The sequence below is a fragment of the Schistocerca nitens genome, chromosome 11, assembly GCF_023898315.1.
Source record: "Schistocerca nitens isolate TAMUIC-IGC-003100 chromosome 11, iqSchNite1.1, whole genome shotgun sequence".
Taxonomy (NCBI): domain Eukaryota; kingdom Metazoa; phylum Arthropoda; class Insecta; order Orthoptera; family Acrididae; genus Schistocerca; species Schistocerca nitens.
The window spans coordinates 11,988,656-12,012,942 of NC_064624.1; the positions used below are offsets into that span (position 1 = coordinate 11,988,656).

The 24,287-nt window shown below is 40.5% G+C and overlaps 1 protein-coding gene across 5 annotated transcripts in view; it reads right to left on the reverse strand.

The window, feature by feature from the left end:
- Positions 1-24,287, reverse strand: part of LOC126213085 (SAP domain-containing ribonucleoprotein) — a 107,431-nt gene that overhangs the window by 73,805 nt on the left and 9,339 nt on the right. For all 5 annotated transcript variants that reach the window (XM_049940679.1, XM_049940677.1, XM_049940676.1 and 2 more), the window contains exon 2: positions 4,939-5,056. In XM_049940679.1, coding sequence (XP_049796636.1) covers positions 4,939-5,056 — 118 coding nt within the window. The remainder of the gene's footprint in view (positions 1-4,938; positions 5,057-24,287) is intronic.

Sequence of the window (24,287 nt, forward strand, 5' to 3'; positions counted from 1 at the left end):
GAAGAGCACAGGGTGCAGCCAACTGCAGGTGGTGGTTCACGTCGGCAACAGTGACGTGTGTCGCTTTAAACCTGAAGAGATACTCTCTAGTTTCGAGCGGGTGTCAGAAGTCGTAAAGGCTGCCAGACTTGCTGGTAAGATGAAGGCAGAGCTCACCATCTGCAGCACAGCAGGACCAACAGCGGACCTCTGGTATAGTTTACAACTGTTATACTGACGGTTCCTGGATCTGTGTTCTTCCTGTGTTTGACCTGCACAGTTTGAGATCGAATCCCTTTTTATGTCTCCCCGAGACCCTCTTAACGTAAGAAACACGGCCCCTGCTACCTGTGTACCACCTGCTGCACGTAGTATACTCCTGAAATATTTAGCAGATCCTGCAACCTAACCACCTTACGGTGCAAGTCAAGGAATCTGCAGCCCACACGGTCGCAGAACACGGAGGGCAGTGGCGTGTTTGTTGCTCTCAGAAGTAGTTTACCTTGTAGTGAAATTGAAGTATATAGTTTGTGTGACTTAGTGTTGGTAGAGGTCATTCTTGGCTGTCAGAATAAAATAATAATTGGATCGTTTGACTGACCCAACTCTGATGATACGACTGCTGAAAGATTCAAAGAGAATTTGAGTCTAATTCCAAACACGTACTCGACTCATATAATTATAATTGGTGGTGATATCAATTTACTGTCGAAAATATGTTTAAATTTGGAGGTACGCATAAAACATTGTCAGAAATTGTGTTAAATGCATTCTCTGAAAATTCTTTCGAGCAGTTAGTTCCTGAGCCCACTCGAATAGTAAACAGTTGTGAAAACACATTTGACCTCTCAGCAACGAATAATCCCGAGATAATAATAAGCATCAAACTGGATACAGGGGTTAGTGAACACAGAGTGGTCGTAGCTAGACTGAAGATCGTAACTCCCAAATGCTCCAAAAATAAATGAAAAATATACCTATTCAAAAAATCAGATAAAATTTCATTTGACGCCTTCCCGAGAGACAATCTCCACTCCTCCCAAGTTAATAATATAAGTAGTGTCCAGATGTGGCTCGACTTCAAAGAAATATTAGTGGCAGAAATTGAGAGATTTGTACCTAATAAATAAAGAAACGATGGAGCTGATCCCCCTCGGTACACAAAACAGGTCAGAACACTGTTGCAGAAACAATGAAAAAGCACGACAAATTCAAACAAATGCAAAATCCCCAAGACTGGCAATCTTCTAGCGCAGACTCCGTTGCGAGATGCTTATAGTGGTGTCCACGACGGAACTTTGATTGACTGATTGAAGGTGATTATAGGACTAGACTGTGAGGTCTTCAGTCTTGTGATTCCAAAGTTACACACGTAAGATAGAGGCCTGTGCTAAAAGTGGATGGATCCAGTCAGAGGGGTCAAACTACAAAGTGAGGAAGCTAAAAGCACACACAAAAAGGGTAGGCAAAATCTAAAAACTGTAAAACAGAGGGATAAAAGAACAGTCATTGCACGGGGCAGGGGCCGCGGGTCCTAGGCCCAGAAAACACAAAGAGAGGCCCCAACCACAATCACCGTGTCTCTGTTTCAGGAGTAAAGCAAAGCCTTGCAACTGATACTGGTCCTCGGATGACCTTACTAGACGGTAAATTACAGCATCGTCTGCAAACAGCCTAAGAGAACTGCTCAGATTGTCACCCAGGTCATTTATATAGATCAGGAACAGCAGAGGTCCCAGGACGCTTCCCTGGGGAACACCTGACATCACTTCAGTTTTACTCGAGGATTTGCCGTCTATTACTACGATTTTTAAATTAGAGTCAAATGCTCTGTCATTTAAGAAATTCATCGTACATTCTCGCACGGGATACAGTAATATCTTAGCAAGCACGGAGACAACAAGAACTGCACCACAAAATGAAAAAAATGATTTGTAATATCCTTTGTTGAGTATCAATTCCTACCAGTCAAAATTACAAAAATTTAACTTATAACAAAAACAATGGAAAATTCCCAGAATTCTAAAAAATTACCGGGTTTCTCCCGATTTTCTCCCGGATGAAAAAATTCCCGGGTTTTTCTCAGGTCTCCCGGTTGTCCTGGGTCGTATACACCCTGGTACATATCAAAACAATGTGGACGGCGGTCTGAGTAATAAAATGGGCGGAGGGGAGGGCTTTTAATGTATAGCAGCTCTGTTGTAAACTTACAACATGATCCAAGCAGTAAATGGTGTTCCATGCCAGTAGGAGACAAAAGCTCATCCCGCCTTATCTACCATTTTAGAATCATCAGTGTAGAAGATGGTAGCACCCTGGAACTCTCCGAGGATGGAACATACAAGACACTGACTACCATAGAATAGAGGTGACCGAGACCTTAGGACCCTTTAATAGGTCGATCCTAATTCGTGGTCCAGTCAACACCCAAGAGGGGGAGGGGGGGGGGGGGGTGCAGGCGAAAATACACGGGACACTTTCCAGTGGGGGGAGATGGAGATCCCGACAGAGAGAAGTGAGATGCATTCCAACCGGCAATCCCAACCCAGGGTGTCTATCGGCAAGGAAACATCCATTGGTTGCAAAGAAGGTGGCTACACGGGTTGCTCAGGGAATTGTCAAATGGTGATTGCAAAAGAAAGCAAGAGTTGGCTCTGTAGTGTTTGCAGAGGGGGAATCCCCACTTCTGAGAGGAGACTGTCGACGGGACTAGTGCGAAATCACCAACAGCCAGATGCACCCCGTAATGATGAACAGGGAAGTAGTTTCAGAGTGTAAGGACGTGCCAAACCTAAGCCTGGCTAGCATAATTTAGTCTGAACGAAACCAGAGCGCAGTAAAGATAGAGAAGAGCAGCACAGTCTGCACCCCAAGATGTGTGGGCCAGGAGGTGGAGAACATTAAGCTTTTGCATGCAAGTAGGCACTGATTGCCTAAATAAAGTTCTGGATCTGGGTGTACTGTGGGTCGACGGCAAAAGTGCGTAACCCGCATTGCAACAACGAAACTCTGTCTCGACACCTGGCATAAAATCCAAAGAAATCTGGTCGTAAGTAAAGTATGCTAGAGGCAAACACAATCAATGCCTTCTCTGCATGACAGCAATGGAAATTCTATCAACAACAGTTCTGTTAAATCATGGTTACTACACACAGCCTTCTGAAATTCCTTCACCACACAAGACAAAGTAAATATTACTGAATTCGAATCAAGAACTGCTGCTATGAGTCAACTTAGAAGCAGATATCCTCAGGGTAATGAAGCAACTTAAATCACTTAATATAAGCAAGTCTTCTGGTCCAGACTATATAGCAATTATGTTCCTTTCAGAGTATGCTGATGCTACAGCTCCATACTTAACAATCACATACAACCACTCGCTCGAAGAAATACTCCTACCCAAAGACTGGAAAGTCGCAGAGGTCACACCAATATTCAAGAAAGATGATAGGAGTAATCCACTAAATTACAGGCCCAAATCATTAACATAGATATGCAGCAGGATTCTGGTACATATATTGAGTTCGAACATAATGCATTACCTCGAAGAGAACGGTCTATTGACACACAGTCGACATGGATTTAGAAAACATCATTCTTGCAAAACACAACTAGCTCTTTACTCGCATGATGTGTTAAGTGCTACTGACAAGGGATTTCAGATTGATTATGTATTTCTAGATTTCTGGAAGACTTTTGAGATTGTACCTTACAAGTCGCTTGTGAAATTGCGTGCTTATGGAAAATCGTCTCAGTTATGAGACTGGATTCGTGATTTCCTGACAGAGAGGTCACAGTTCATAGCAACTGACACAAAGACATCACATAAAACAGAAGTGATTTCTGGCGTTCCCCAAGGTACTGCTATAGGCCCTTTGCTGTTCCTTATCTATATAAACAATTTGGGAGACAATCTGAGCAGCCATCTTCGGTCGTTTGCAGATGACGCTGTCGTTCATCGATTAATAAAGTCATCAGAAGATAAAAACCAACTGCAAAACGATTTAGAAAAGATCATCTTCATGGTGCGAAAATTGGCAATTGACACTAAATAATGAAACGTGTGAGGTCATCCACACAAGAGTTAAATCCGTTAAACTTCAGTTGCACAATAAATCAGTCAAATCTAAAGGCTGTAAATTCAATTAAAATCCCAGGAATTACAATTACAAACAACTTAAATTGGAAAGAACTCTTAGTGAATGTTGTGAGGAATGCAAACCAGAGACTGTGTTTTATTGGCAGAACAATTAGAAGATGCAATGTATCTACTACAGACTGCCTGCACTACACTTGTCCGTCCTGTTTTGGAGTACTGCTGCGCGGTGTAGGATCCTTACCAGATAAAATTAATGGAGTACATCAAGAAAGTTCAAAGAAGAGCAGCACATTTTGTGTTGTTGAGAAATAGGGGAGACCGTGTGACTGACACGATACAAGATTTGGGGCGGACACAATTAAAACAAAGGCATTTCTAGTTAAGGCAGGGTCTTCTCACGAAATGTTGATCACCAGGTTTCTCCGGTGAATGTGGAAATATTTTGTTGGTGCCAATATACATACTCGCAAAGATGTCACTACAGTGCAGCTAATAATGACACACTGATAGCACAGATTTGCGCACAGCCACAGATTCAATTTATGCATATTCTTCGCTGCCAATCAACATCTCTGGCACTCGAGTTCCCCGTGGTTTACAATTAGTCAACAAGTGCTGTAGCATACTGCAGTTTCAGTCAGGTCAGTCTGTAGATGGCTGGAATATACATGGCCAAAATATCAGATGATGTCTCTTTCAAATACAATTTTATGTTTTTGGGACATCATAAACTATAACCACTGGGACAATATCTGGTCACGAAATACTTTAATGACCCAGTGTCAACCTCGCTTGTCTTAAATACTTTGAATAGAGAGAGAGAGAGAGAGAGAGAGAGAGAGAGAGAGAGAGACACTCACCAGAGATGGCTGGGCCGGGCACCCCACCAGTGGCTGTGATGAGCCGCTCCACCAGCTCATTCTTGTTGCCCGTCGTGTTCAGCCCCCGTGCCTTTAGCTCCTTCTTCAGTTCTGCCACCTACACACAAAGACAAGAGGGTTTGTTACAAGTCGCGTTTGTGAAAAATTTACAGGGGAGACGAATCAATTCCTCACCGTGCTCACAAAATCGGTCCCGGACAATGTCAGGCGTGAACGAGGTCACGTTATCTCGGAACACGGCATCACCGTTGTGGAACAAACACTGTACCGTGGTATGGACCTCATCTTTGACAAACTGTCACATAATCCATAGGAGCAATGCAACCTTGCCTGACAAACGATCACATAATCCATAGGAGCAATGCCCACGGAATACCACAATATCGCTGAAACCGTGGCACGTTTCACTCTTGGGAAGTAAACTTGGTCAGAAATTGGAAACAGGAATGTGGATACAAAACAGTAGTTGTTACAGACTAATCTGTAATTTTTTTTTTAACACGGCAATATTTGTTACATACTTAATGCACATCTTTATACTGACAAGTGAATCACGTATGTGACTGGCAACAATTTTTTAATTTCAGTATGAAACCTATATACAAGGTGCTCAAAAAAAGTGTCTAACACTTTCAGACTTGGTAGTACTTCTCGAAACAATAAAAATAAGTATAATAAACACGGGTCAGGAAAGCCACACTTTCTGAGATAAACATGTGTTTATAGGAAGGGCTGCACGATGCTTGGTTGCAGATATTAACAGTCGTGGCATCGGTGCTCCACTGACTGTGTCGGCAGGGTATTACGATGTCTCTTCTACCTACCATTAGGGCATATGCAGTCAGTTGTGCGGTTCAAATCGTGTTGTAGGCTACGTTACTTCCCGTCGTGTTTGTGTCCTTACTGTGCAATACTGTCAACCCTGGATATATATCACGGTGTTTTATCTCCTCGCAAATGCGGATTCACTTATACGTGTTTACTGTTATTGTACTGTTCGTACTTGCAAATGGCGTATTACATTTACACTTTCTCTCTTCCACGACTCGTTAGCAATGGCAGCCTACTACTCGAGAAGCGAGATGGCGGATACGATATTCTGCTACGGTTTAGCAAATGGACACAGCCTGCGAGCTCGTGCCCTCTTTGCTACAAAATATCCACAGTACAGAGTGGCCTCTAATAAGCTGTTCAGCAGATTTTTCCAGTGTCTGAGGGACATAGGTACCCTTGCACCTAGGACGACCTACAGTGGAAGGCTCCACACAGTCCACAAGCCTGACATGGAAGAGTGCATGCTACACTCAGTGGAAGAAACCCCTGGGACCAGCGTGTGATGATTAGCAGCAGCAGGAATGCCTGTCTCTCTTATCTGGGGGGTATTTCATGAAGAATTGCTGTACCCATACCATCTACAGCACATTCACACCCCAAGGCCTCAGGATCACCATGGCAGATGGCGGTTCTGTCAATGGCTGTTGCAAAAGTGTCATGCAGATCCATTGTTCATGTCCAATATTGTATTTACCGATCACACAGGGTTCACAAGAGATACTGATGTCAATTTCCATGACCAGCATGTATGGGGACATGTAAATCCCCAAGAAATTCAGGAAAGAGGGCATCAACAGCGATTCTCAATCAGCCTGTGGGCAGGCATACTTGACAATAAATTAATAGGGCCATACGTGTTACCATAAAGGTTAACTTGGGTGCATTATTAAGACTTTCTATTTAATGTATCCCCCACCTACTGGAGGCTGTGCCATCACAGCAACGAATACAAATGTGGTTAATACCTGATGGTGCACCAGCACACTTTCGTCACAATGTGTGCGAACATCTGAGACAGACGTTTTGGGACTGCTGGATTGATCAGGGGAGCCTCACACCTCGGCCTGCTCGATCCCCAGACCTCACTCACCTAGACTTTTGGTTACGGGGACATTTGAAGGAATTGGTCTATGCCACGGCATTCGATGATGTGCGGACACTGCAGTGTCGCATCTTCAATGGTGCCAGCAGGTACAACAACAACCGGGTATATTTCACAGGGTACGTCTTTCCTGATGCCAGAGGGCAGACAAGTGCACTGTCACAAACGGACGCCACATGGAACACCTCCTGTAACCCAAACTCTTTGCCTTTACACATGTCTGCTTGTGTCTGTATATATATGTGTGTGTGTGTGTGTGTGTGTGTGTGTGTGTGTGTGTGTGTGTGTGTGTGTGCGCGCGCGCGCGCGCGCGAGAGAGAGAGTGTATACCTGTCCCTTTTCCCCCCTAAGGTAAGTCTTTCCACTCCCGGGATTGGAATGACTACTTACCCTCTCCCTTAAAACCCACATCCTTTCGTCTTTCCCTTTCCTTCCCTCTTTCCTGATGAAGCAACCGTGGGTTGCGAAAGCGTGAATTTTGTGTGTGTGTGTGTGTGTGTGTGTGTTTGTTAGTGTCTCTATCAACATACCAACGCTTTCGTTTGGTAAGTTACATAATCTTTGTTTTTAGATATAAATAAAATAATAAATAAATAAATAAATAATAAATATAACTATTGCAGATTTCTCAAACAGAAAACTGTGCCCAGTTCTTGGAAAAAGACACAGGCCACACCCGTCTACAGGAAGGCTGATCCACAAAACTACCGTCCAATATTCTTAACATCTATTGGTTGTAGAATCTTGGAACATATTCTAAGCTCAAACATAACAAGGTATCTTGAATAGAATGACCTCCTCAATGCCAACCAGCACGGATTCTGAAAACATCAATCATGTGAAACCCGATTTGCACTTTTCTCACGACCCACTGAAAACTTTGAACCATGGCAGTCAAGTAGTGGGGTATCAAGTGAAATATGTGACTGGATTGAGGACTTTTTGGTGGGGAGGACACAGCGTGTTATCTGAGATATAGAGCCATAGTCAGATGTAGAAATAACTTTGGGTGTACTATCGAGAAGTGTGTTGGGATCCTCGCTGTTCGTATTGTGTATTGATGACCCTGCAGACAATATTAATACTAACCTCAGATATCTACAATGAAGTACTGTCTGCAAGAAGCTGCATAAATATACAGTCAGATCTTAATTTGATCTCAAAGTGATGTAAAGATTGGCAACTTGCTTTAAATGTTCAGAAACATAAAACTACACAATTCACAAAATGAAAAAATGTAGTATCCTATGACTATAATATTAACGAGTCACTGCTGGAATCGGCCCAGTCATACAAACACTGTATGTAACACTTTGTAGGGATATGAAATGGAATAATCATGTAGACTCAGTCAGTCATAGGTAAAGAATGTGGCAGACTTATTATTTATTGGTAGAACACGAGGGAAGTGCAATCAGCCTACAAAGGAGATTGCTTACAAATCACTCGTGCAACCCATCCTAGAATACTGTTCACGTGTATGGGGCCCATACCAAATAGGACGAACAGGGGATACTGAACATACACAGAGGTGGTTAGTACAAATGGTCACGATTTTGTTTGATCTGTGCGAGAGCTTCACAGAAATACTGAAGGAAGTGAACTGGAAGACTCTTGTAGATAGGTGTAAAGCATCCCACGAAAATCTAGTAACAAAACTTCAAGAACCAGCTTTAAATGACAACTCTAGAAATATACTACAATACCCCATGTATGCCTTACATACGGTCTGTGAGGATATGATTATTCTAAGCAGTGCACAAACAGAGGCATTCAAAAAAAAATCCTACTCACTCTATATATGAATGAAACAGGAAATAACCCAAAATAGTACAATGGGACATGCCCTCTGCCATGCACTTCATGGTGGTTTGCACAGTATAGATGTAGTTGTACAATGTGATGAGTCATTAATGTCAAAAGAATCCTCCTTTAAATCAGAAAATCATTTTCTTGCTGTGTTCTGTCCAATGGCATTATCCCCATACACGGCACAAATGTTTCTGGCTGCCTCCACTGCTGTCACCCCTCACTGAACTCGAGCAGAAGAATATGTCAGAGATGTTCCAATTTTTCCACTTGGCACTCCATTTTCTAGTGTCCACAGCTCCATTCACTCATTATCTCCAAATGACAAACTGACAATATGTAAATTCAAACAGCAACAGTAAATTACAAATAAAAAAATGACAATTGATACATTAACCCATAGCAACCAGAATACCAACATGAAAAACACAAACGCTACACACTTAAGCACCAACCTAATGCATTGTCTGTGGAACAACCAGTGTGTTTCTTTAATTATTTTTTTAACACACACTCACTTGTATGTTATGCTTAAACTATTTATTTTTTCAAGGTTTTCCTGTGTATTATATGGCTGGGAAAGACACAACATCCCTACCATTGTGGGAACTGCCTGTGGTATTTTCTTTTTATCTGTGATCATAGTTTCCATAGCTGTAGAAACTCATGGAACAGTGAGATAAACTGTAATTTTTCACTAAATATGCACAGCGAATCATCAACACAAACATCCGCCACCTCGTCAAATCTACCATCGATCAAAATGTCTCTCAAATACACTTTACGTTTGACAAGTATGTCAAACATTGCAGTACACAGACAAATAACTGACAAACCTAGCAAAGATAAAATCTTCTCAGGTGATAAGCCAAGTGGTGAAGCCATCTTGTTGTAACTATTCAATGAGATTCATACACACTATTTTCAGGTGAAGATGATGCCATCACTTAGCCGATCACACGAGAAGATTGTATCATTGGAATATGCCGAGAAAGCCTACGGTCAGATAACCCACGTAAAGTATGACAAATGGTGTGATCTGTACACTGCAAGGGTTATTTTAACCACAGTACAATACAGATCCCTCAGTCAGTAGTTGGAAGAATGCAATGGTGACACGCATCTACAAGAAAGGTAGCAGAAGTGATCCACAAAACTATCATCCAACATCCTTGACATTTATTTGTTACACACTCTTAGAACATATTCTGCGGAGCACAGTGAGGTCTCTCGAACAGAAAGGCCTCCTCCACACCGACCGGCACGGATTCTAAAACATCGATCGTGTGAACCTCGATACACCCTGAAAGCCACTCGACAAAGAAATCTGAAGGATGCAGCAATTCTTGACTTTGAGAAAGCATTGGACTCATCGTGCTTATTAATGAGAATACAGTCTTACGGGGCTCAAACAACACTTGCGACAGGATTGAGGATTTCTTGGTAGAAAGGACACAGCGTGTCACCTCGGACAGACAATCACTGACTGATGTGGAAGTAACTATTCATGTCCTGCAGTTAAAATTGATAACTTGACCTTTGCAGATGATTCACAAATCTAGTCTCTAAAAAACATCTCTATTGGAAGGGGATGTATGCCAGAACTTCATGAAACTACATGGGCTGAAGCCGAAATACTATACAGTGTCCCCTAATGAATTCTGCATTTTTTCAACTGAAATTTGGCAAGAAAAAAAGATGTGTTGCATTACTTACTGAATGCCCCTTGTAGAAGCAGATCTTAATTGATTTCAAAGTGATGCAAAGATTGGCATAAGTGTAAAATTATATGCTTTGCAAGATGTTAAAATACAATATCCTGTAACTAGAATATCAATGAATTACAAATGTCATCAGTTCATTCATACAAATAACCCTGTGTCAAAATTCGTACGGATATTAAATGGAATGATCACACAGGCTCAGCTGCATAAGGGGGCAGTCACATGAAAATCAGGCAGATGGGGAAAAAATTAGTAAACTGTTTATTTTTTCAAACATGATCAGCATATCTGTTAATACATTTGTTCCACTTTGAGACTAAACAGGCAATGTCTTCACGGAAACACGTTTGTGGTTGCCTATGGAACCATGGCTGTACCCAGATGTGCACCTCTTCACCCAAAGCAAACTGACAGCCACGAATTTCTTTCTTCAGGGCTCCAAAAATTTGGAAATCCTGTGTGGAGACATCAGGACTATATGGAGGATGTATAGGCGAAACTTCTGCAGCAGGCTCACATGTTTGGAATACGCTGCAAAAGTTTCGCTGCAAAGCCCTTACACATCTTTCATGCAGTCCAGGTAGCTCCTTATGTGATTTCCATATTTTCAGAGCCCTGAAACAAGAAATTCGTGGCCATCTACCTGTTTTGGACGAAGAGGAGCAAAACTGGATACAGTCACGGTTTCTTAGGCAACCAGAAATATTATTCCGTTAAGGCCTTGACCGTCTTGTCTCACAGTGGGATAACCATATTAACAGTTATGGCAATTACTTTTGGAATAAACACCTTCCCACTTATTTTCCATCCATTTGACTGCCATATTATAGCTGACTACAACTCATTAGAACACTAGTGGGAAAATGCACTTGGTCTATGAAGATGGCTGCTCACATATCACTTACGTGGCCATCTTACAATACTATTTGGTGAAATTTAAAAATATATCTGAAACCAATTCAAATAGCTTGGCATATATTAGAATCATACGAAGGTATTGAAATGTTGCTAAGGAGTAAATGTACAAATATAAATAATAAAAGCTGGTGTACAGTGCACTGAAAATTATATTTTAAAACAAACATGGGTTAGCACTTGGTGACATATGAAGTTGACTGATTAGAAAAGATGCCAGATCCACTCAGAAAATAGTGTTCAATAAACATCATCATGATGAGTGCACAAAAATAAGCAGAGCCTTAATGAAACATAGTTGTGTAAAATGCCATCACATAAAGTACTGCTTTGTAAAATTTAAGCTATACTCTTAAATTTCCTGCCTAATCACAATCTCGTAAATCGAGACATTCTGAAAATACCCAACAAAGTTTCTGAAACCGTCAACTGAAATGTGATTGGTACGGCTGAACAAGTGAAGTGTCACAGCCTAACATAACGCAGACCTCAGGCTACACTACACATCAGCCCTTGCCACACTAGGTTGTACACAAGAGACTACTACAGCCCCAACTTAGCATTGCTTAATTTCCTTTGACCCAAACTAATAGTTAAGTTTAGCCACACTATTCATGTGTGTGGGACCCACACCAAGCAGGACTCGCAGGGGATACTGAAGGAATACAGCGAAGGAAAGCACAAACGTTCACAGGTTTGTCTCACGTATGGGAGAGCACCCTAGAGATGCTGGAAACCTCAATTAACAGATGTCAACTATCCCACAAAAGCCCACTTAGAAAGTGTCAAGAACCAATATTTTCTGAGGAATCTAGACTTGCCTATGCAAATAATGTAGCATTAATAAATAGTTCCAAAACAGAATTAATCAAAATAGTGGAAAATTATTACAAAATGAATGAGAAAACAGGTCTGTGTGTTAATGAACAATAGAAACAATATCTGGTTATAAGTGGGCGATGTACGTTTGCCTGCAGATCGATTCACTTTCAAGATAGTTGTCCACTTCAAGTACTTAGTTATAGAAATACACTGAAGCACCAAAGTCCGCCCCCGGTAGCTGAGTGGTCAGCACGGCCCGGGTTCGATTCCAAGGGCCCGGGTTCGATTCCCGGCTGGGTCGGAGATTTTCTCCACTCAGGGACTGAGTGTTGTGTTGTTCTTAATCATCACCATTTCATCCCCATCGACACGCAAGTCGCCGAAGTGGCACCGAATCGAAAGACTTGCACCCGGCAAACGGTCTACCCGACGGGAGGCCCTACTCACAAGACATTTACATTTTATTCAAGCACCAAAGAAACTGGTATATGCATGTGTATTCAAATACAGAAACATGTAAACAGGAAGAATAATGCACTGCAATCGGAAATGTCTACATAAGACAACAAGTGTCTGGAGCAGTTGTTAAATCGGTTACTGCTGCAACAATAACAGGTTATCGAAATTTAAGTGAGTTTGAACTGTCGCTATAGTCGCCGCATGAGCGGCGGGATACTGCAGCTCTGAGGTACCAATGAAGTGAGGATTTTCCCGTACGATCATTTCACGAGTGTACTGTGAATATCAGGAATCCAGTACATATCAAATCTCTGACATTGCTGCAGCCGGAAAAAGATCCTGCAAGAACATGACCAATGACGACTGAAGAGAATTGTTCAATGTGGCCGAAATGCAAACCTTCCACAAACTGCTGCACATTTCGATGCTGGGCCATCAACAAGTGTCAGCATGCGAACCATCCAATGAAACATCATCGATATGGGCTTTCGGAGCCAAGGCCCACTCGTGTACCTTGATGACTGCACAACACAAAGCTTCACATCTGAATTTATGTGATTACTCTGCTATTCACAATTAAGTGCCTGGCAGAGGGTTCAATGAACCACTTTCAAGCTGTCTCTCTACCATTCCACTCTCAAACAGCGGGCGAGAAACACAAGCACTTACCTTTTTCTGTGTGAGCCCTGACTTCTCTTATTTTATCATGACGATCATTTCTCCCTACGTAGGTGGGTGCCAACAGCATGTTTTCACAATCGGAGGAGAAAACTGGTGATTGAAATTTCATGAGAAGATCCCATCGCAATGAAAAATGCCTTGTTTTAATGATTGCCACTCCAATTCACTTATCGTGTCTGTGGCACTATCTCCCCTATTTCCCAATAACACAAAACGGGCTGCCCTTCTTTGAACTTCAATATCATCCGTCAGTCCCACCTGATACGGATGCCACACCGCACAGCAGTACTCCAGAATAGGGTGGACAAGTGTAGTGTAAGCAGTCTCCTTTGTAGAACTGTTGCACCTTCTAAGTGTTCTGCAAATGAGTAGCAGTCTTTGGTTTGCTCTACCCACAACATTATCTATAAGATCATTCCAACTTAGGTTATTTTAATTGTAGCCCGTAAGTATTTAGTTGAATTTACAGCCTTCAGATTTGTGTAACTTATCGCGTAATCGAAATTTAGTGGATTTCTTTTAGTACTCATGTGAATAACTTCACACTTTTCTTTATTCACGGTCAATTGCCACTTTTCGCACCACACAGATATCTTATTTAAATGTTGATGGTGTTGGGACAGCAACCAGCCACAAATTTACTTTCAGTTCCATTATTCAAAGGGTACTGTTACCCATTTCGAATTGTTGTGATTCGTCTTCAGACGGTTTACACACTTTCCTTATGACATGTGGTGTGATTTTTACAGATTAATTGTCCTAAAATATAAATAATACATAATTATAAGCATGCCACACACAGATGGTTGCATTACCGATTTTCGTTGCATTTGACTTACGTCAAATGTCGGTTTGGAGTGTTTGTTTTCATAACATTCATCCAACAGATGTGAATACATTCCCACTGCATTCTTATTGTTGCAAACTTAAATTTTTCTCACTGAACACTTTAGATTTGTCACTGAGAAGATTTCTACCATGCACCATACGTTTTGATATATACAAAGAGCTTACAAACATATGAGTATCAAAGATGCTATGATATATCGTAACATTTGAAGATGTCCAATGTTTGGAAAGAATCCTATATTTATTTACACAACTGAAATGCCTTTTACACTACTACAGAGACATTGATTTTTTGAGTTGATACTGTAACATTAATTATAAAGTTTTAGTACTGTATAGGTAAAATAGTACATTATTTAACTACATATAGCATCATGAGAATTATAGTAACATATAAATTTGCTACTTGATCTGCAGATAGGCGTACTCATATTACTTGCTTTGAAGGTTGGAAAATAATGTTTGGAAATTTTTCAGGAAAGGGGTGTTAGCTAACTCTATTTGTTCATTAAGGATAAAGTCTGGGGTGCTGTTTTTGTGTGTGTATTTCTATTTCTTCTACTATATTCATATTGGCTCCTTTTTCTGCTATATGTAAAATTTTTAAGTTGTTCTCAATGTTTCCCACTGAATGGTTTTCTTCAGCAATATGGGCTGCAAATTCAGATTTGTTCAAGTTACCAAGTCTTCAAGCATCAATGTGTTCTTTGTATCTAATTTCAAAACTTCTGTCTGTCTGTCCAATGTAGAATTTTGGGCATGTATCGCATCTGAGTTTGTATTATCTAAATCATTCTGCAATTCATTTTGGTCATCTGATGACTTTACAAGATGGTAAATGACAGCATCATCTGCAAATAATCTAAGAGGGCTACTCAGATTGTCTCTCATGTCGTTAATATATATCAGGAACAATATAGGGCCTATAACACTTCCTTGATGAATGCCGGATATTACTTCTGTTTTACTTGATGACTTTCTGTCTATCACTAGAAACTGACCATTGTGAAAGGAAATCACGAATGCAGTTGCAAAAATGAGGTGATACTCCATAGACACACAGTTTAGTTAGAAGAGGCTTGTGAGGAACAGTGTCAAAAACCTTCTGAAAATCTAAAAATTTGGAGTCAATTTGGCATCCCCTGTCGATAGCACTCATTACTTCATGAGTATAAGGAGCTAGTTGTGTTCCGCAAGAACGATATTTTCTGAATCTGTGCTGACTATGTGTCAATAAATCGTTTTCTTCGAGAAACTTCATAATGTTCGAATACAGTATATGTTCCAAAACCCTACAGCAAATCGACATAAGTGATATGAGGCTGTAATTCAGCGGATTACTCCTATTTCCCTTTTTGGGTATTGGTGTGACTTGAGCAACTTTCCAGTCTTTAGGTGCGAAACTTTCTGTGAGCAAGCGGTTGTATACAGGGTGTTACAAAAAGGTACAGCCAAACTTTCAGGAAACATTCCTCGCACACAAAGAAAGAATATATGTTATGTGGACATGTGTCCGGAAACGCTTACTTTCCATGTTAGAGCTCATTTTATTACTTGTCTTCAAATCACATTAATCATGGAATGGAAACACACAACAACAGAACGTACCAGCATGACTTCAAACACTTTGTTACAGAAATGTTCAAAATGTCCTCCGTTAGCGAGGATACATGCATCCACCCTCCGTCGCACGGAATCCCTGATGCGCTGATGCAGCCCTGGAGAATGGCATATTGTATCACAGCCGTCCACAATACGAGCACGAAGAGTCTCTACATTTGGTACCGGGGTTGCGTAGACGAGAACTTTCAAATGCCCCCATAAATGAAAGTCAAGAGGGCAGAGGTCAGGAGAGCGTGGAGGCCACGGAATTGGTCCGCCTCTACTAATCTGTCGGTCACCGAATCTGTTGTTGAGAAGCGTGCGAACACTTCGACTGAAATGTGCAGGAGCTCCATCGTGCACGAACCACACGTTGTGTCGTACTTGTAAAGGCACATGTTCTAGCAGCACAGGTAGAGTATCCCGTATGAAATCATGATAATGTGCTCCATTGAGGGTAGGTGGAAGAACATAGGGCCCAATCAAGACATCACCAACAATGCCTGCCAAAACGTTCACAGAAAATCTGTGTAATGACGTGATTGCACAATTGCGTGCGGATTCTTGTCAGCCCAAACATGTTGACTGTGGAAATTTACCGCCAATTGGCGGTGAATTGAGGAAGTACAGTACATACTGGCGAAACTAAAATGGAAATTAAGCATTCCCGGACACATGTCCACATAACATCTTTTCTTTATTTGTGTGTGAGGAATGTTTCCTGAAAGTTTGGCCGTACCTTTTTGTAACACCCTGTATAATCGCTAAATACGGAGCTATTGTATCTGCATACTCTGAAAGGAACCTGACCAGCCTCACCTGGGCCTGTCAACACCGACACTGGACTGTTGACAACTGGAAACATGTTGCCTCATTGGACGAGTCTCGTTTCAAATTGTAACGAGTAGATGGATGAGCACAGGAATGCAGACAACACAATGAATTCGTGGACCCCACATCTCAGCAGGGGACTGTTCAAGCTGGTGGAGGCTCTGTAATGGTGAGGGGTGTGTGCAGTTGGAGTGATATGGAAACCCTGATACGTCTAGATACGGCTCTGACAGGTGACATGTATGCAAGCATCTTGTCTGGTCACCTGCATCCATTCATGTTCATTATGATTTCTGACGGACTTGGGGAATCCAGCAGGGAAATGCATCTCCCCACATGTCCAGAACTGTTACAGAGTGGCTCCAGGAACACTCTTCTGAGTTTAAACACTTCTGCAGGCCACCAAACTCCCCAGATGTGAACATTAGTGAGCATATGTGGTATGCCTTGCGACATCATGCTGTCCAGTAGAGATTCTCCCCCCCCCCCCCCCTCGCACTCTTACGGACAGCCCTGCAGGACTCATGGTGTCAATTCCCTCCAGCACTACTTCAGACATTAGTCACGTCCATGCCACGTCGTGTTACGACACTTCTGCGTGCTCGTAGGGGCCCTACACTATATTAGGCAGGTGTACCAGTTTCTTTTCCTCTTGAGTGTAGATGTCTGTTTAGTAATAGCAAACAAAACACTTTTTAGTTTTAGCAAAATCTTAAAGAAAAGAGCAGTTAATGTACCGACTCCAAAGTCTGGTTGATCAATAGACCAAAATGCCAGTGACATTACACATATGTGAAGCATAGGAAAAAATCAGAAGAAACTTTTTCGGAAAAAAAATTTTAAAGGAAATTTTTGGATCTCTATGTGATGAGTATAACACAGAATGGAGGATAAGGAAAACTGAGGAATCATGATAGATGTACAAACACCGTAACATTGTTAAAGTGATAATGAAGGGAAGGTTGAACTCGGCAACTGTAAAGCAAGAAAGATGGAGAACAGACTACCTAGAATAGCATTCTGAAGAACAATATATTGCACAACAGGAAAAGGAAAACCCAGAATTAGCTTGTGAGGTAACATCTGGTAGCACACAGCTAGGATGCATATCAACAACAAATGGACAAACAGGGCACTCAACAGGAAGACATGTTAAGAGACTCATGGAACAGACACATGGTTGATAGGGCCCTTTTCCACATGTAAATTAAAAGTAAGGTGTATACTACAGTCCCCTGTATATCGCAAAGATAGGAACTGTGAAGGCTAGATAAGACTTTTCAAAGCACATACAAGAGGCATTTAAGAGCCAGTTTTCCTGCACTCCACAGAAATAGGAATGTGGAGGAACCTGAAAATGTGCTGCAATTAGAAGTACCCTCTACCATGAATCTAACAGTGTATGTGTGCAGAGTATGGATGTAAATAACTACTACTTAAACTTCAGTCTGTTTCCCCACATCATTCATTTAAATTTAAAAGCGGAACACGAGCTACTGACAAGTAACATAACCCAAACAAAGGCTAGCAGTTACACTCCAGTTATTAGGAACTGGATACAACTATGGTTGTAATTGTTTCACATTTTTATAGCTGCTATACCTGATGTCTACAATGACATGTGCAAAGTATTTCAAGAATATTATTAAAGTACATACATAAAAGATAATATCAATAAAATATGATCAATGACACGTGAAATATACATGTGATCTACAAAACAGGGTACTTGATAAAATCTGTCAAATAGTATTTTGTGGTACAGAAAGCAAGAATCTGGGTAAACCATTTTTATTTGTCATCAAAAAATCTCTAATTTAATGTAGAAAATGGCCAAAGCTGTGAAATTCAATTCTTTTTACTTAACTGATGACCTAGTTATCAGAACCCTTTCTCAAATCACCCTGAAACATGGAAAGTAAAAATTACTACTTATCCAATGAACCACTACAACAGTAAGTGTATGTAACAGGATACAGAACATATTGCAAAAGAATATACGTACCAAACAGAAAAAAAATGGTATATTCTCATTATAGCAAGCAAACCATGCTAATATTGTACATGCTTGTGTCTAAGTCAAGTTTCACAATGACCACTGGCAGGATAAACATACAACCAATGGTCTATTTCCTACGCCTCCACAAGGAAACCTTCAGGTAGGGGACGTCCTATCAGGATGCAGGGAATTTCTGTATTACAATTTCTAAGAAAAATTTTATATGGTAACAGTACAAATCAACTACCACACTTCAACATTTTAAAAGGTTGTTTGGGCACAGTAAGATGTATTAAAACTCTTAAAAATTTTAAAGAGTAAGTTTAGTGTTTAAAATAAGCAGTAAACAACAGCGGTGTCACATACTGTGTACAGAAACAATCATCATCTGCTATGACAACACATAACGCCACACATTTCGAACCATAATTTGTGCAGAAAGAAACTTAGCGTGACACTGAAAAAAAAAAAATCACTTTTTTAATTAATTCACATTCATAAAACACTTAACCAGAGGCAAATTAACAGACTATATACCTATAAATTTCTTCATATTATTTTTTTTATTTAATGACATTTCATAGATAAACAGAAATTAACATACAAGAGTACCTTTTCCATTGTACCAAATGCTAAGGCCCGTTGGAGTTCGACAAAAACAAGTGTGCTACAGCTGTTCAACGGATGTTTAGAATCCAGTACGGTAAGAAGCCACCAAGAAGGAAGGCCATTTACCACTGGCACAATAAATTCATTATGACAGGTTTTTGTCGCACTCCAACACACAGAAAGCTCACTATGCACCTCAACCCACCATGTTTGCTACAAGCACTATCGGCAATTTACCAAACTACACTGGGCAGTATACATGAAAAATGACATATGTATGATGTCTGTACAGTGTTTGGTTCTCGTGCAATAAATAACTGAAAGTGTTACCGGACTTTACGTACACCCTGTATATTAAAGGCTGGGAAATCACGGACAACCTAAATCGGGATGGCCAGACACGTGTTTGAACTGTCGTCCTCCCGAATGTGAGTCCAGTTCACTAGAATGTGAGTACAGTTCACTAACCACTGCACCATCTCGCTCCTAAGGAAGGAGAGCGAGAAAGAGTTTCTTTGGGGAGGAGCAATGTAGAATGCTGTGAATATCTTTATTACAATTTACAATTAGCCCGGATAAAAAACAATGATACAATACAGTACAAATCATTACCGGATGCAAACTCTTATAAATTATCATCCTGAAAACAACGGGACTTTTAAAACAATTGAACAGTCAGAAACCTCAGCACCACATGCAAACAAAAGCCGATGGCTGACAACAACAACCTGTTATTAACGGCAGCAGTTGCATGCACCGTAAGTGCACTGTGTGCACATGTGGAAGAGAAGCGAGGGGGGGGGGGGGCGGGGGGGAGGCGGAAGGAAACATACTTGGGTGAAGCAGTGGGTTTTACGATGAGACGATAAAAGCATTCAACAAAACATGAGCTTGTAGTGGAGGATGTAAAGTCGTACATATATTACTTAAGAATGGATGAGCATACATTTCAGTATTTGCTCAGTGATCCTCATATCACAAAGCACAATACTCACTTAAGAACTGCTACATCTGCAGAAGACAGGGTCACTGTAACACTCCAATTCCTTGCTACAGGAGAGGGTTGGGTTGGGTTAGGTATCCATCCTTCTTAATCTATTTTTGTATTCAGGGTGCCTCACGTTGTAAAGCGCCTAATCAGCTTCATACATCTCTATTAATTTTGCAGTTGTCGGTACACACCAATTGTATTTACCGGCTATGTTTATGAAAACACTACAGATGACAGAACGCTGCAGTGATGCTAGCGCTCCACGTGGTAACATGTCACATTGCAGTGAACAGATGACAACCAACTTTTATGATCAAATCTACAGCGAGGTCCTAGATTTGATCAAGTTCAGACAAGTTTTGACAAAGTGCCCTATTACACCATCAAGCTTCTTTGACAAAAATATTTGACATATCAAGTTTGACAAAGAAATTTGATAGTGTAATACTGGCCTTAGTGATAGATACCATCAACCACTATGAACCATGAATAATATGGACTTAGCATGGTGTTGAAAATACCACCACCTATACATTTTCCTCATAAAACATTTAATCATAACCAAACCTAAAAGAATGTGAAAGTATAAAAAATTTCTTAAATAGATACTTCAATGTTAAGTCTTGCACAGCACCAAATGCTAGGGCCCATAATAGTACACAGAAACATGATGTATCTATTTAACCCAACATTACAATAGGGATGATGGATACATGAAATATATGAAAAGTGTTAAAGCAAAAAGACAACCACCATTCCGGAGAGACAAAGACTGGAACAATCCCCAGAAAAAAAATGGTGGAAGTTGTGGGGGCAGGGTTCTTGCACATCTTGTCATCTCAGCCGTTTCAATTATCCCCAATCCTGACTTCTTTTGCACCTCCCCTCTGCCCCCCTCCAACACTCCATTAACAGGAATGTGAATAACCTGTATATTTTATAATCGGTTCAGTATAATCTCCTTTGGCTGATAATGAGCTTTTCCACCAGATGATGCTTTGTGGCTGAAGCACTAAGTGGTTAACACAATGTTCGATTCCAGCACAAACTATAGTTTGCTGGTCTATCAGATGCTGGTCGCTGGATATTATGATGTTACAAAAAAATGTTTTAATCTAGTGTAGTTTAGTGAAAGAGTTTATTGTGCACATTTTATAAACATATGGCTATGTAACAATACCGTGAATAAGCTTTGTCAATGATACACCCTATGTAATACTCGGAACATTTCTTAGTCTGCTCCTGGAGTGTTTGTAAACGACGAACGGAATCGTGCTAATATTTTTTTCTCCATTTGCTAACAAGTTTCAGTTTAGTGTATCTTATTGCCAAACAGTTTAGGCAGTTCGCAACAGTGACCTAATAACTTTGGTTTTGGCACTTTTGTCTACAATTTTAGTGCCATAGTATCTGGTTCCTTTTCACGTTACTTTAAGGACCACAATAAAGGATTCTGCAATTTCTTCCTGTTGCCCTCCCTTTATCAATTCTCTCTTTTGGCCTTTTCCATTCCCATATTTCCTTCACCCCTTCCCACACTCACCCCCGCCTCTCCTGCAGCCTTTCTCTGGGTGTGGTCCCAGTCCTTGTCATCCAGAATGGCTGTTGCCTTTTAATATATTTTATGTATTCATTATCCCTACTGGTCGGTTTAACAGATGGATTATGCTGTCATGTATCAGCATGGACCATAGCATTTGGTACAGTGTAAAACATAACATTAAAGTCTCTATTTAAGAAAAAGTTTTTATACTTTTATAATCTTTTAGGTTTGTAACAATTAAGTGTTTTACAGGGAGGATGCAATTTGAAAAATGGTGGTGATTTTCAATGTCAAACTAAGCTGGCTTTTTTCCATAGTATTCATGGTGCCACAGTGGTTGATGGCACGTGCCACTAAAACGTGAGGCTTTCGTTTGTATACACCATATGTGGTGCTAACGTTTTCGGCTATTCAGTGATTTGAAACAATCCGTTGTTTCCGGGATAATAATTAATAAAAGCATACATGCAGTAGTTGACTTATACTGTATTGTATCAATTGTTTTATACGGGATTATTGTAACTTGTAATAAAGACTACACCGCATTCTACTTTTTCCCTTCTCCCCCATCAAAAAAAAAAAAACACCTTCTCTAGGAAGTCCACCCTCCTTATTTTTCCCAGGAGTGTCTCCATCTCTCACCTCTCCCCAGGATGTCTATTGCTCCATGCCTTCAACCTTTAATATATATTATGTATCTAACATCGCGATAGTACTGTTGGAAAAATTGATACATCATGTTGTCATGTGTCATTACACGCCTTAGCCTTTGGTACAGTGGAAGAGATAAACTTGTACATTAATTTTTGTTTTACCTATGAAGTGTAATAAAATAATAAACAAAAGTAAAAAAAAGAAATTTAGTGATATGTATTCTATTTTACGAATATGAAGTAATTAGAAAGATGATGTTTCTCAACATCATGCTACATTTCGTCCCACACCAATTTTGGTTCTTAATGCACAATGTTATGTGTCACCCTAGCATATGATGTTTGTTTCTATATACAGTATGTAGAGCTGCTGGTTTTAAAATGTCCTGTTGTTCGCAAAAAATCTTGTAAAATGTTAAAGTGTGTTAGTTGACTTGCACTGTTTCTCTATAAAAATTCTTTTGGAAACTGCAATACAGAAATTCCCTGCATCCTGATAGGGTGCCCCCTACCCGAGGTTTCCTTGTGGCAGCATAGGTAGTAGACTGTCGACTGTATGTTTGTCCTGGCAATAGTCACTGTATAGCTCGACTTAAGACACAAGCATGTACAATATTAACAGGAATTACATGCTATCAAGGAATACACATTTTTTTCTGTTTGCTACGTATGTTGTTGTTGTGGTCTTCAGTCCTGAGACTGGTTTGATGCAGCTCTCCATGCTACTCTGTCCTGTGCAAGCTTCTTCATCTCCCAGTACTTACTGCAACCTACAGCCTTCTGTATCTGCTTAGTGTATTCATCTCTTGGTCTCCCTCTACGATTTTTACCCTCCATGCTGCCCTCCAATACTAAATTGGTGACCCCTTGATGCCTCAGAACATGTCCTACCAACCGATCCCTTCTTGTGGTCATGTTGTGCCACAAACTTCTCTTCTCCCCAATCCAATTCAATACCTCCTCATTACTTATGTGATCTACCCACCTTATCTTCAGCATTCTTCTGTAGCACCACATTTTAAAAGCTTCTATTCTCTTCTTGTCCAAACTATTTATGGTCCATGTTTCACTTCCATTCATGGCTATACTCCATACAAATACTTTCAGAAATGACTTCCTGACACTTAAATCTATACTTGATGTTAACAAATTTCTCTTCTTCAGAAACGCTTTCCTTGCCATTGCCAGTCTACATTTTATATCCTCTCTACTTCGACCATCATCAGTTATTTTGCTCCCCAAATAGCAAAACTCCTTTACTACTTTAAGTGTCTCATTTCATAATCTAATTCCCTCAGCATCACCCGACTTAATTCGACTACATTCCATTATCCTCGTTTTGCTTTTGTTGATGTTCATCTTATATCCTCCTTTCAGGTACGTATATCCTGGTACAATGTGTTCTATATCCTGTTATTTGCACTTACTTTTATAATGGTTTATGGATAAATAGTAATTTTAACTTTCCGCCTCACAGGACAATTTGAAAAAGGGTTCCAATGCCTGAAACTGATCATCAATTAAATAAAAACAACTCAGTTTTGCAAGTTTGACTGTTTTCTAGATCAAACCGATTAACACAAGTTGCTCTCCAACACACATCTTTCAATTATACACTGAGTGCCTCTAAGATTTTCAATGCTTTTTCACATGTATTTAACTAACATCCATGTCTCTCAGTCCTTGTGTCAAAACTGGTGGTACTGCAAACTTCCATTTCAGGCTGATCAGAAGCTGGGTTTTGAAAATCCTATTTAGATTACCAAAAACTCAACAGGCCCTTTTAATGTCCCTGCCTATACAGTCACTGACTTTAAAAGCCTGAAATGCACACAACCTCTGACAATGAAATATCAGTTGTGTTTGATTCTCTCCATGCACCTTTTACAATACTTTATTCTCCTT